The 14,046-nt window shown below is 37.9% G+C and overlaps 1 protein-coding gene across 1 annotated transcript in view; it reads left to right on the top strand.

The window, feature by feature from the left end:
- Positions 1 to 14,046, top strand: part of AFF4 (ALF transcription elongation factor 4) — a 73,418-nt gene that overhangs the window by 14,776 nt on the left and 44,596 nt on the right. Inside the window, exons 2-3 of the mRNA XM_065408880.1 lie at positions 12,193 to 12,286; positions 12,783 to 12,909. Of these exons, the coding sequence (XP_065264952.1) occupies positions 12,787 to 12,909 (123 nt within the window). The 5' untranslated portion in view covers positions 12,193 to 12,286; positions 12,783 to 12,786. The remainder of the gene's footprint in view (positions 1 to 12,192; positions 12,287 to 12,782; positions 12,910 to 14,046) is intronic.

Raw genomic sequence — 14,046 nt, forward strand, 5'->3', positions numbered from 1 at the left:
GTCTGGAACTCAGCACAATGAGAACCCCCAGACATGTATCAGTCAGGGACTGAGCATTCTCAACTCCACTATTGAGGGTGTGAAGAAATTAAGATAATTTGGTGATGAGCACTGTTATAGAACTCTGGGTAGAGAATGAGTGTATCATTATAGTTGAGAACCTTTTCCAGTAAATGGCAATATAACTTTTTTTAAACTGGGTTGATTGAGTCTGCCAATAGACCTAATTTCCTTCTCCTTGTTTACAGTGGAGAGCCCCTTATGTCATTCTGACTATATTAATTTAGCATGGAAGTTCAAATAATGCCTCATGCTGACCTACATAAGACACTAGAGACTAGACTATATTTATGGTATTTCAGTGGATTGCTATTTATAGGTTAAGCAAGGGATTGCTTGTGAAGCATCAAAAAAAAGTTACCGCTTGATATAAAGTTATATATGTGGGCTGGTCAAATATTCTGACATTAACTTGGCCATTGTTATGCAGATTACACTGGACAGATTATTTCTTTGAGACTTCACTTCATCATCCTAGATGAGTGAATTGCATTTAGTTTGTCTTTATTTAAAGGTTGCTAGTAATGGAATTTCTTTTTTGCTGCAGGCATCTTCTGCTTCCTTTGCTGATCTGTGAAAATCTTTTCTTCCTTTGCGTGTGATGGTCTTTAATACCACTTCTTAAACAAGATAACTATGTACTTTGGCAGTCATTTAGACAGCATTTACTGTTTAAAGGAGCATTGTTTATACAGCTGACATCCAGGAAAGAAACTTGTTTGTCATTCAGTAGTTTATTTTGCAAATATTTGGTTTACCCATTTTTTGGGCTTAAAACTTGAGAACATGAGGACCTTATGGTAAGTCTGGTAAATTGTTTAAATGATGGATCTCCTGGGGTGGAGGGAAAAAGTGAAACTAAAAGGCCAGTAGTGTGTAGGCATGTTGTGGTGTAATGTATTGTAACAACTCTCAAGTATCTTGCTGAGCATATAGAAATAAAATATTTCTGTAGAAGCAGTTAACTTGTGTGAAAGCAGAGGTGATTGACGGGGGCAGAGGGGAGGTAGGTATAGGAAATGGAGTGCCTTGAGAAATATTGCAAATGCTTAAAATTGAATTTTGTACTCAGAAAAGCTTTATAGTGAAGTTTACTTCACATTTTTATTACAAAGTTGATAAAAAATATTCTGTTTAGTATAAAATGACTATGTGCAGCTGTTCATCCTTTAAAGCATATTATTTATTCCATTTTTGTAGCATGCATCTCCTTAATCGATTAAACACTTAGTTTCTAATAGCTTTATAAAAGATGAGCAACAGGATATCCTAAATAACTTGATTGCTTTTTCCTGACTTTCAGATTGCTTTCCTCTCCAGAATGAGAGGAATGAGTGCACTTTGTAGGATCCACTCTGTGATTGCACTTGCTCCTACACACTAATCTTGTGCTGGAAACAGCAACTTGAAACTGACTAGGTAGCATGAATAGTCAATTTCATATGTAAGCTGTGTCTGAACTAGAAATGGAGCTATTTTTGAAATAGCCAGCATCATTTTTGACACACTGTCAAATATTGCCCCTCATCAATCCTAATTAAATGCAGTTTGTCAGTTGATGTACACAGAGGCAGCCAAGGCCTGTGAAACATCAGTGCAGAAAGCATATCATGCCAGAGGGACATTCATTCTGTTTCAGGTCCTGAACATATTTTGGCCCTGGCAGTATTAGTGGATAAACAATATTGAAGCAAATTGAGGGTGTGTCCTCAGGGTGCTGTATCTGCTTTTGGGTGCCACATGACTCATTTCCTCCTGCAGAGGAACACAGGTTTGAATGAGACCATATCTCTTGGGAGAAGAGTGAGTTGTTCACTAACTATCCTTACAGCTTCACCACCTTTAAGAAAACTTGAGACAATGAATGTTGTGAAGAGCTGAGTGAGCTACATAGTGTTCAGTTCACATTTATCAAAACTGAACATATTTTTTTTAGCACAGTATCCAATAGGATGCTTGACAGTGAAATACAAATTGAAATTCAAGATAGACACATAATGGAATGTCTCATGAGAAATTGTGAGGAGAGGCAGTATCTCCATAATCCGAGGGAAGTGGAAGCTAAATCCAGATGTTTGACAGACTTGCTCTGTTCTGGGATTTGCTATTTTGTGTTTACTGTTTAATGTAGCACTGTCCTTGTAAGTAAGGTCCAGAGAACTGGTGAGAGTGGAGGAGAGAAGGGTGCACCAGTTGTCTGAAATAAACCTTGTTTTTTCCTTTACATCTCACCTGAAAGAATATGGGGCTATATTCCTGCAAATGATTTGACTAGACTCAAAGCTGATGTATACTGTTTCAGGTCTTGTGTTTCAAAAATATAAGACGGTTCAAAAGTCAAAACAGCTTACTGCGGAATTTATGAAAAGTCAACTCCTTTCCTAACCCCAGTGCCACAGGATTCATAGCAGTAAGTGTGATGCTTTCAACTGAAGTTATATAGTGTAAAGCAGTCAAAGCCATATTAGTCATATTAATGATTGGTGCATAAACAAGCTTCACATAATTAAACTTAAATGTTGTCTTGGCTCCAGCATTTGAAGCAAAAGTTAAGGACATGTATGAACAGGATTATGGAGACTTAATACTGCTTGACATAAACAGCAAAACTTTGTTGGGAGATCTTGTTATAACATGGCTTGATCTTGCCTCTGTGGACAGGATCTAACCACATCTAAGAATTTGACTTTAGAGTTTGTCTTCTCATTGTACTTAATTATAGCAACCACTAGTGACCTAGAATTGAAAAGATGTGGGGAATTTGATCCTTTGGTCATAAAAGCCAATTGGCTTTAGGTCTGATGAATTAAGATCCATGTAAAAAACTAAATCAGGTTGTTTCAAGTATCTGTTAACTCACAAAAATCTAATTAGAGTTAAGGCTTGTGCTTCACATTGGGATTTTTTTCTTCCCATATTCTTTTGGACTGTAGGACTTAGAACTCCAAACTCAATTGTTAGAGAACAAAGAAATGCCTAATTAAGGTTCCCCCACATATCCCTGAAAAGAATGTACTGTAGTCATGTTGCATAAGTCACAAATATGTAAAAACTAGGAAATATACAGTTAGTGTGTTGCTTCATTTGTCACACAACGTTAATTCTGCCCACTTTTTTCCATTTTGATCAGCAGCTAGTGCTGCCTGGATCAGTGGAACTACAAACAGCACATGAGGATCTATTGGACTTTATGAATAGGAGTCATGATCTGGAGCTGTAGTAGGCATAGAAAAAATGGCAGATTTAGTAAAGGATGTGAAGTACTGTGATGTTAATTTCTTTCTGGCATCCCCACAGGGGGAGAGTCAAGGTCATGTGGTTGTTCCTGAAAGCCATTCTTCTCCCTCTGTCCCCTCTCCTCCCCTGATGGTTTTATGTGGGTGACAGAGGGTGAGAGCTGATAGCTGAAAGGCTCAAAGGAACACAGCTTCCAAGTGCCTTCCTCATGCCAGCTGACTACCTGGAACAGCAGTCCAAAGAGAGGAACTAGTAGCTGTGCCCCTCAACTGTCAACTCTTTTCTCTTTCTTAGTTCCTTCATGGTATCTCTTAGGCGTGAGTGGACAAAGGGTAGAGGAGGAACTGTCAGTTGAGAGGCTGTGAATGTGTCTGCTGCTCCTCTTGCAGGAAGTGCAAAGCTAGGAACTCTACTCCTGGGAGCCCTGCAACTCCATTTTATTAAACATTTTTTATGTGTATTTTTGGATGAAGATTGAAAATTTGCCTTTAAACAGAAACCATGTTGCAACCTTAACTCTGGTGCTGTTAGAGCTGCCCCATAATTTGACTCTTTACAAAAAACAAACAAACACAGATTTTTAGTGTTTTTTAATTTCCTGCAGTTTGGTCAAAGTGTAATCCTTGCTTAGAATATCTCTAGTCATCAACATGTTAGAATATATACCCATTTCAAGTCTGAATTGCTGGCTTAATAAAAGTAGTCCGAGCTCTGGTCAAGTGTAGGTAGTCTCTTGGTCTATCCAAGGCCGTGATCAAGTGTCTTGATGTTTTTGGTCTTTTGGCCTCGAGATGAAAACCTTGCCTTTGTTTCTGGGACCTGGAAGTGAAAAAATTCTCTAAGTTATATTTATATGGCCTCCTTTTTTCTAAATAATCCAAGAACCCTTTACAAATGGGTTGTATGATGACAAATTATGTACAAAGATCACGTCATCCACCACTGAGATGCAGTGGTTTGTGGGGTAAAAATGGTAGCTGTTTAATAGTGCACAGTAATACTATATAATGGTTAAGGGAAGGAAGTGAAGAATACCACATCCAGTTGAAACTACAGAGCAGGATGTAATAACCCAAACTGTAATTTGGCTAGGGCACAAGAATGAATACCCTGCTCCTGCAAACTTTACTTGGCCAAAAGTGCTTAGGACCACTGTCTCATCTAGGATTGAGCATCTCCAGCATTACAGTATATCCTTTTACCATTCTGGAATATTGTTAACTTGGAGGTAAAAGCACCACACAGTGAATCACCACTTCTTTGTTCCTTGGAAGCTTCTCATTCAAATATTGACCAGACCTAACCCTACTTATCTTGAGTGCTGACAAGATCACAACATGTTGTAATTCTCAACATGTTGATCAATGTGTTTGCCTCCAACTCTTTATTTACTAGATGCCGATCTCACGGCAGAACGTACAGTTTTAGTTCCTTTCACATGAAGGATAATGTAGAACAAATATTAGATGCCTTTATATTCAGGGTTTTGCTGCTGAAGTAGCCTGTGTTTTGCTTCGCTAATATATTTTTCCCCAAAGATATTTATGGAAGGGGAGATCCCTCCTTGTTAGAGGTGGAGTTTAAGTAAAAAGAGGAGTGTTTCTTCTCCCTCATCAAAGTGAATTTATGGGCTCAGGTCCTCTTATGACCAAGTGTGAATATGATCTCTCTGCATGTGTGTAATCATGAATTTATTGCAATCCTTGAGTTATAACTTAAGAACTTATTTGGTATAGTAAATTCTTTCCTTGTAGAGCAAATAAATACCTCATAGTTGGAGGTATCCCAATCCAAATAAGATTTCCCTCCCTACATGGAATACAGCTTCTATATTTATCAGAGCCTAGAGAAAACTGCAGCCCTTTTGTTAAGAAATACGAGGGAAAGAAATGTGGAAATAAAATGGGGTATTTTGTTCTTTGCAAAGTTAGCAAGATTTACTTTTCCTGCGGCTTTAAGCATATGTAATAATATTTTCAGAGTTCTGTGTAATTTATCTCTGGCTCTTAGTTACTTGGTGTTGCTGCAATTTTAGTTACCAGTTTTAATAACCTTTTACTAATCTTATTTGTGAAGACCACAATACTTTTAACCAAGTGTAGGATCTTCATGTCTAGGATAACTTTTTGCCTACAAGTATTTGAATGGGTATTTAAAAAAACCCTCAACCTGTAAAAATGAGTGGGTTCAGACGATCCAAAATCTTCCTTTTCTGTCTCTGTGATTTCCTGTCAACACTTCTCTGTGTACTTTAGACAAAGTTTTCTATTTGTACACACTACATTGTGCAAAGCTGCTTTGTGTACAATAGACCTTCCCTTTCACAATGGAAGGAAGTGTTTTACTTACTGTTTTTTCCCTGGCCAAGAAAAAAGAAATAGCTTCAAACTAAATGTTAACTTTAATACCTATTTAATTGAATCCATCTTGCAGTAATTTGCCAAGGTTTTGGTTTACCTGTGCACACCTTGCATTTCCAGTGCAATGAATTCATGTGCAGTGATGTCACTTTAATCGCCTTTTAAAATCTTTTTTACTCACTCATGGAATCCATTATTGTAGTAAATAGGAGCCAAATACAAAAAACAGATTGCTTTAGACTGGTCTGTTAAACCATACTTTTCTTCTTTGCATCAGATAGTTATTTCTGTTTCGCTCTCCTGTGTCTGTGAAATAATGTTGGCTTGTTCCTCAGCATAATTATTGGGGAAAGGCTCTTGTGAAAAGCTGGTTTGCATCATTCTTTGAAAATGTCCAGGGTTGGGCTCAGTCTTTGATCTCTGAAGGAGATCTACAGTTGAGCACCATCCACTAGATGTGCTTCACCTAGGACACCATCACCTTTCCATCCAACACTGTTGTCTTAGTGGGTTGTGGCAGGAGAGGAGGTTTCATGGGGTATGTCTACACTGCAATTAAAAATCTGCGGATGACCCATGCCAGCTGACTCTGGCTAAGAGGGTATTTAATTGTGGTGTAGACTTGTAGGCCTGGGGTCTACGACCCTGCCCAAGCCTGAACGTCTAAATTGCAATTAAACAGCCCCATAGCCCAAGTCAGGTGGCATAGGCAAGCCATGGTTGTCTAATTGCAGTGTAGACATACCCTATGATAGCTCTTGGCTACAGTTTTCTGTAGCATTTGTAGTACTCTTTATCCTGACTACTCTAGAATATATCCTCTTTTATGGGTTTTGCAGATCTTTTGGGTTCTTCAGTGTGGGAGCAATTGTGTTGTAAGCTGATACATTGTAGCATTTTAGCCCGTGCAAAGAATTTGGTGGCAAGTTTTGTAGTAAGTTTCTACACTTCCAGTATTAAGCCGTGGGAGCACGTGTGATCATTAATCTGCTAGGCTGACAATGAAATACAAAAAGGGATTCCAGTTTTTTGTGGGTTCCCCCCCCCTGTGTCCGTGTAAATAATTTGTGAAAACAAAGTGGGCCTCTAAAGTGTAAACTACAGGATTCTGGGGTATCATTCTACATCTTGAGTATTGAGAAAGAGGACAGAATTTTCTACTTTTCTATTTGAAATATAGTGAAAAATGTCTAATATAGTTGATGAAACTGGGTGTGTCCAGCATGAAGAGCTAGATATGTGTATTCTCTCTGAAGACTGTTTATCGCTCATGGCTAAATGTTGTCAAACTGGACTTTGCTGTTTAATCACAGCCAATTAAGCAGCACTGAATAAATGAATGGCTATTACTTCATCTCTTGCTTTATGAAACCGGTTTTAGAAAAAGAAACCCTTGAGTGCAAATGAGTACTTTTGGAGGATACGAGGCAAAAGTGTTGTAGACATGCTTTAAAGACCCACTAATGCCTGGTTGGAAAGTTGGAGTTGGGAGTATTTTTCTGTATGGAATGCTGTGTGTGTGGGGGGGATTACTTGGGCACCCAGTTTTGGCAGCTGTCTGATTGCTGCTTTAATGGGTCTAAGAAAACTGAGCAATGCTGCTGTCAGTGAGGGAGCATGATGAACTTATGATGGGATGGATTCTGAATTAATGAACTCTTTGATTTCTGTGATTGTTGAGTAGGGGGAGACATGGTGAGAAGAAAGGATGTCAAGTCTATCCCTAGCCATACGCCTAAAAAGAGATTTATTTATCTTGATGTCTTTCATAAGAACAGCCATACTGGGTCAGACTAAAGGTCCATCTAACCCAGTATCCTGTCTTCCGACAGCGGCCAATGCCAGGTGCCCCAGAGGGAATGAAAAGAGCAGGTAATCATCAAGTGATCCATCGCCTTTCACCATGTTGCCAGTAATACTTGGGCAAAAAGGGTGCCTGCTTCCTTGTCTTTGCTTTATTCCTGTCAGATTTAAGATGTGTAGTTAATAAAAACAGCTATTCATGATTTAGTGAAAGATGAAAGCCTTGAAGACTTTGCACCACTTGAGACTCAGATGGGTTACTCTGACTTGGTTTGCATAGCTGTCTTTAGTTGGTGCACCATGAGTCAGTTGAAAGAATAAATGCCAAACCTTTTCAGAATAAGTGTGTACTCTGCTTCTTCACCATTGTCTCTAGTATAGTTTCTCATACAATACATTTCTTAAGTACTGATAAGAGGAAATGGTTCTCTTTAAAACATGGCAGCAGGGATTTAAGTAACCCTCACTTCACCATTCTCATGATGATTTTATAATTCTGTCCTTGTATTTTAAGTTGAATTTAGAGGAAAGTTTGAGCATACAGAGATCACAAATCTAGAAAGTCAACATTTTTCTTGTTGTGTCCAGAGTTGTTGTAGCTGTGTGGGTTGCAGGATACTAAAGAAACAAGGGGGTGAAGTAATATCTTTTATTGGACCAACTTCTGTTGGTGAGAGAGAAGCTTTCAAGCTACACAGAGCTCTTCCTCAAGTCTATAAAAGGTACTTAATTTCACAGCTAAGTACCAGGTCAAATAGATAATTTAGCATAAGTAGTTAGCACATATTCTATCTGTTTGACCTTGTATATAGCTGTGACACTGAGTATCTTTTATAGACCTGAGGAAGAGCTCTGTGTAGCTTGAAAGCTTCTCTCTATCACCAACAGAAGTTGGTCCAGTAAAAGATATTATCGTACCACCTTGTTCTACTGACAAGAGATATATATACTCAGTTATCACAGTTGTTTCTACTTTTAAGTAATAGTACAGGGGAAAACTCTGGAACCTCAGATACCACTGTGGTAACTTAATAATGATCACTGTAGCCATAGCTTTGTGAAATAAGTCCATCATCTTGTGACAGTTGCATTGCCTCAGTTGATTTGTCTTTTCTTAGGGTATGTCTTCACTACAGTGTTACTCTGAACTGTTTAACAGGTATTGCCCTAATTTCCCTTCCCATCCACACACTCCAACCTCTTACCCAGGGGTTCTCAAACTGGGGGCTCTGACCTCTCAGGGGGTCATGAGGTTATTACATGGGGGTTGCAAGCTGTCAGCCTCCACCCCAAACTCCACTTCACCGCCATCATTTATAATAGTGTTTAAATATAAAAAAATGTTTTTAATTTATGGGGGGGGGGGGTCACAATCAGAGGTTTGTTGTGTGAAAGGGGTCACCAGTACAAAAGTTTGAGAACCACTGCTCTTACTTGAGTGTAGTGATGCTTTCAACCCATGCTAGCTAGCTTATGAGGGGTTGTGGGTTAGAACCTGGGGGCTTTCACTTGGGCTGGTAACATGTTCACTGTTCAGTAAGGATGCAGGCTAAAGCACTTGCGTGGTGATAGTCCGGCAGTGACTGTCCACGGTTCCCCTTGTGTGCCCAGAAGGGACCACATTTTCCCACAATTCATTGGGCAGTTCAGCTTATTGCATTGCATTGCATTGCATTGCATAGAACCATGGGATATGCTCCCAGAAGTCCTAACAAGAGACACGGGGAATGCTGTACCAGTAAAAACATAATAACTTGGGTAGCGCTTTGCAGTATAACTGCTCGGACCCAGACTAGGCTAACCTGTGTGCTCACACCCTGGTTTACGATCACTTGGAGTAACTGCAATGAAGACATACCCATCTCACACTAGGGAGGACTGGGAAAATGAGAAATAAAATGTTCAGTGAGAGGGTGGGGTGAGGTGGCAATAAGGATATCTTTTAGATAAAGATCAGCTGGTAATAGGTTTCAGCTTAAAACAGTTTCTTTTTAACATAAAACCTAAACCCAACAACTGGACACAGCTGGATTCATTATTTAGTCAGTGTTTTGTTTGGGTTTCATGTGATGTCTGACTATTAATGTGCTTTGTTAGTGTGATTTCCTCCCCTCCTTCCCTCTGCCCCCCAGGTTTTCATGTGTGCTCCAGCTCTTGCATTTTGACATTGGAATTGGGGCAAGAGGCTCCGAGCATAGGAAAATCACTTTTGGTTGTTATAAACTTAATGAGCCAACTGTGTAGAATGTTTAATTTTGATAGGTATTCATAGGTTTTAACTGGTTTAAAAAAATAATTCACTGAGAATTATAATTTGGCTGTAAAAGCCTTAACCTAAAGGAGTTTGCAAAATCAGTTAATTAGTAGCAGTACTGATTTTAATAGACATACCGTTGTCATTTGCTTTTTAAAGTACCTTTGCTTCTTACTATTTTTGTTTGAGCATAGACCTGCATCTAGTTTCTCTCAGGTGACCATCTTATAGCTGTATAGTACCTGCCCATTGTTCAACCAGGGAGCTGTCTGAGATAACTTATATAGTTATGAAAATCCACCAAACCAACAGCCCATTAGTTTAATCTGTTAACATAATGCCAGTATGCAAACTTGTAATGATTTTAATGGCTGTTATTCACTGGAAGCACTGAAGATTTAATCTGATTTTTGAATCCCTTTTAAACTATTGGCTTCAGTGAAACAAATACAATCCAAATCCTCCACCTGTGAAGAAATTTTTCTTTTACTATAATGTTTAAGATGGGAGGTTAGTGGGAGGGAGAAATTCAGGTAGCTTGTGTAATATTTCTATTTACCTGTTCTCCATAGGTCTAGTAGTGTGAGCTGAGAGAGCCAGTTTAATTCCAGTGTTGCCCCTGACTGAACTCAGTTCCCAAACCAAGGTTTCCATCCTTACTGCCTTTTCACGTGAAGTTGTTGCACACATTGCAGTCCCTCAGTGCAGTAAGAAGACTATTTCCGTTACTTAGTTTGGATAGTCCTAATTATTAATGTAAGGTTGGAAGTTGCTCCAGGTCTTCATTTGTAAAAGTTATTGCTGATCAAAATTTGTTTCTCATTATTACATTACGAACTCTACACCATATTTTTTAATAGCTGCAAATGTTAAGTCTGCTTAAATGTTAATTAAACTTTATATGCTTCTAAACTGTAGTAATTGTATGTCTTCTAGGTGTGCCTAGATTACCCATATGGATTAAGTATACTAGGATGAGCAACAAAAAGTAAAGCTGAAAGGATTAATCAAAATTTTACATTTTATAGTCAACAGGCACAGAAGTTAAATGCAGCTGTTCTAGGTGGCTTTTAACTGAACAGTCTGTATAATTAAATTTGTGTTGTCTATAATGTCTTTTTGTTTCAATACTTTTTATAGGAAGACAGGATACTAGCCCAAAGAAGGATCTTATCTCTCAATTCTATATCCATGATCAAGTTGAAATGAATTTTCCAGGTTCCATGTATCATATGTGTATTGTGTTTTTTAAATTAAAGAATCCCTTATCTTTCCTTTATCACAAAAACCTTAAATTAGTAACCATTTTAAGAAAATTAGTTTATTTTTTGCTGTTCAGTCAGTTTGGACAATCAAAGTGAACTAGTCAGTTTCACTTTCCAGGTGCAAGTTTTTATAGGGCTCAGTCTTGAAGAACAGATAAGCTGAATGGCTTTCAATCATTTTATCAGGGCTTTTTGTTCATGTTAACATTCCTGAAGATGCAGAGTAATACATTCAGAGGTTTTCTAGCTGACAGTTTTGTAGCCTGGTGTTAAGCTAACACAATTAAGAAATATCGTTTTTGCCCATCAAGACATGGTCTGAACGGACACGCTCTCTTATTCTGTTTGCATTGTAGACACTGCTGGGAAATACTTAAGTACAACCAAAACCTGTCAATTTTCTTTTTAAATTGAATGTTTCCACTAATCAAGCTAAAACTATATTTTGGCCCTAATCTACTTTTCAGCATCTCTTAAAGTTCATTATACTAACTTAGAGTATGAGACAATCAGAATGAAGCTAAATACAGAGAGGAAAAATTACAGTGAAAGTAAGCTAAAGTAAATATTTAAAAGGCTGAGTAATAGAAATTGAAGATGACTACTCATTTATTTAGAATAGAGTAACTGTTTTATCATGTAGATTTCAAATAGAATACTTCAGCAAACATTTTGAAAATAATTGGGCAGTTGTCTAAACAGTCAAATAATGGTCTCTTGAATTAATGTAACCTTTTATTTTGTTTCATCTTATTTAGACTGTAGCATCTTTCAGAGACCACTAATTTCTTCTGTGTAAAACACCTTGCACATGTGGTGCTACATAAATAACTGAATGTTGATTTACACTTACGACTTTTGCAGAAGAATAGTACACACAAACACCATTACTAGTGCCATCTTATTCATAGTCTTGTTTCCCGAATTACTTTGTCTTGATGCTTTCTCAAGTTCAAAGAGACACTTTTTAGACATCCTTTTTTTTAATTTGGCCTTAGTGCTTATAATTAAAGCAGTGTGTCAGTTGAAGCAGACATCTCCTAAGTCAGATTTCAGTAAACTTTTCTTAAAAAAGAGAAATTTCCAGTTTCTTAACCCATACTGATCAGTAGTTACTGACTGTATGACAGGACAGTGGACGAGAGGCTGCAATATTGCTGTGACTGAGGTGTTTGCTGGAATATGTATTTAGAGCAGAAATGTCGTTTTTTAGGGAACCTAGAAACAAGAGCAAAGCTGAGGTCTAACTACGATAGAGGATGGACACCAAAGAAGCTGTGTTGGGGACAAAAACAAAGCAAAATAAGGTAGAGCAAAAGTAGAGGCCAAGCATTGGACATGGGAAGGGATGGAGTGTGGGTGGGGGTTGTATACTGAATGGGGGAACAGTCAGGGGATATTAAAAGGAAAAAGTGGTGGAAGCTTTTAACAGTGAATGGCAAATGGATACTATTTTTTTTAAACCAGCCTATTCTAACTTAAATTAATTATGCAGGTGAAATGGTTTGGAGGAGTAGGGGTTCGTTCACCTATGGATTCTGTGTGAATTTTTCTATTTTTGATCATTGCCTAAGCTCTACCAGTTTTACAGATCTAAGCTAGTTGCTGACTGCAGGTTATAGCAAATACAGATGCCAGCTGTTTAATTAAAAACTTCTTTTCAATTTTGGATATCTCCTGCTGTCATAAGGGGATTCTTCAATTGAACCATTCTGTTGGCAAACTGCATACAATGGAACTAGCTTTGTTCACTTTCATCCCTCACTTCCTTTCTGTGATCAGAAATTATGTTTTTGTTCATAGCAACATGAACCGTGAAGACCGGAATGTGCTGCGTATGAAAGAAAGGGAAAGGCGAAATCAAGAAATTCAACAGGGCGAAGAAGTCTTTCCACCTAACTCTCCTCTCTTTGCTGAACCATATAAAGTTGTGAGTTTATGCTATTATTAAAAATGCAGTTCCTTGTAGCAAAAGCCATATTTCTAATTATTTGGTTTCTAGGCTTTTTTACGTGATTTTTTTCTAGTGCACAGTTCTTGTGACCGTGATAAGAAGCAGGGCTTGAAAGTGAGGATGGATGGCTACTAGGTAGCAGGACTAATAGATGCTCAAAATATCACTCAAGAATAAAGACACTGCTTTATTTGAAAGGATGTGCTGAAAAGGATAATGAAACTTCAGCTAACTTTTCAGTTTCCTTCTGAAATTGTTCCAGCCACCCAAAACATTTCAAGTGTTGGTCAAGTCTGTTATGGTGGCTAGCTTTTTTTTTTTTTTTAAAATGCTTTTTTAGCTTACTGTTTAGCATACTAACCTTCATCCACAGTACTCTAGCTAAAGGTAAACCCAGGAATAGGAAGTTTGACTAGCAGGTTGATTTTAAATACAAAACTGCTTCATAGCCTGGGGTTCTTACCATTTAATATAGCCAGGTTCCTTAAAATTCGTTTACTATTGTGAGCCTAATTCAGGGTTTGGTGTAACTTTTTTTTCTTTTCTTTACAAACTATTTAAAGTCTCTACCCATGACTTTAAACCCACACTAGATTCTCTCCCAAGGATCTATTTAGGCCACACTCAACACCTATAGACGAACAATATATATGTGCCTGAGGCAGAAACTAATTTTCGAAGGGTAAGATAATGACCTCCATGATTTTAATTCTTTATTATTCAAGAACCCTTAAAAAAAAAAAAATTCTTTCAATGTAGCCGCCTCCTGGTAAGTGAGGAAATGAGACTTGGGTCTTTTGCTGCTTTAATGTTACTGTTATAGTTAAAGTGGTCTCCTAGTATGGACATAGTTATACTGGCAGAGAAGTGCTTATTCCAGTTTGGTAAACAGAATTGGTATAACTACACATGTTAGGGCTTGGACCAGTAGAACTGTATCAGTAAAAACAAAAATCACACCCTTAACCGACATAATTCTACCACTGTAACCTTTTTAGGGCAGACTGGCCTTAAAAATCATTTAAGGGTTATTAGAGAAATAGCCTCAGTCTGAAAGATTAGTTCGGGGATTGCTTTTTTTTTTTTTTTTTTAAAACCCTGCTATCTAGTCTA

This window comes from Emys orbicularis, chromosome 8, assembly GCF_028017835.1.
Source record: "Emys orbicularis isolate rEmyOrb1 chromosome 8, rEmyOrb1.hap1, whole genome shotgun sequence".
NCBI lineage: Eukaryota > Metazoa > Chordata > Testudines > Emydidae > Emys > Emys orbicularis.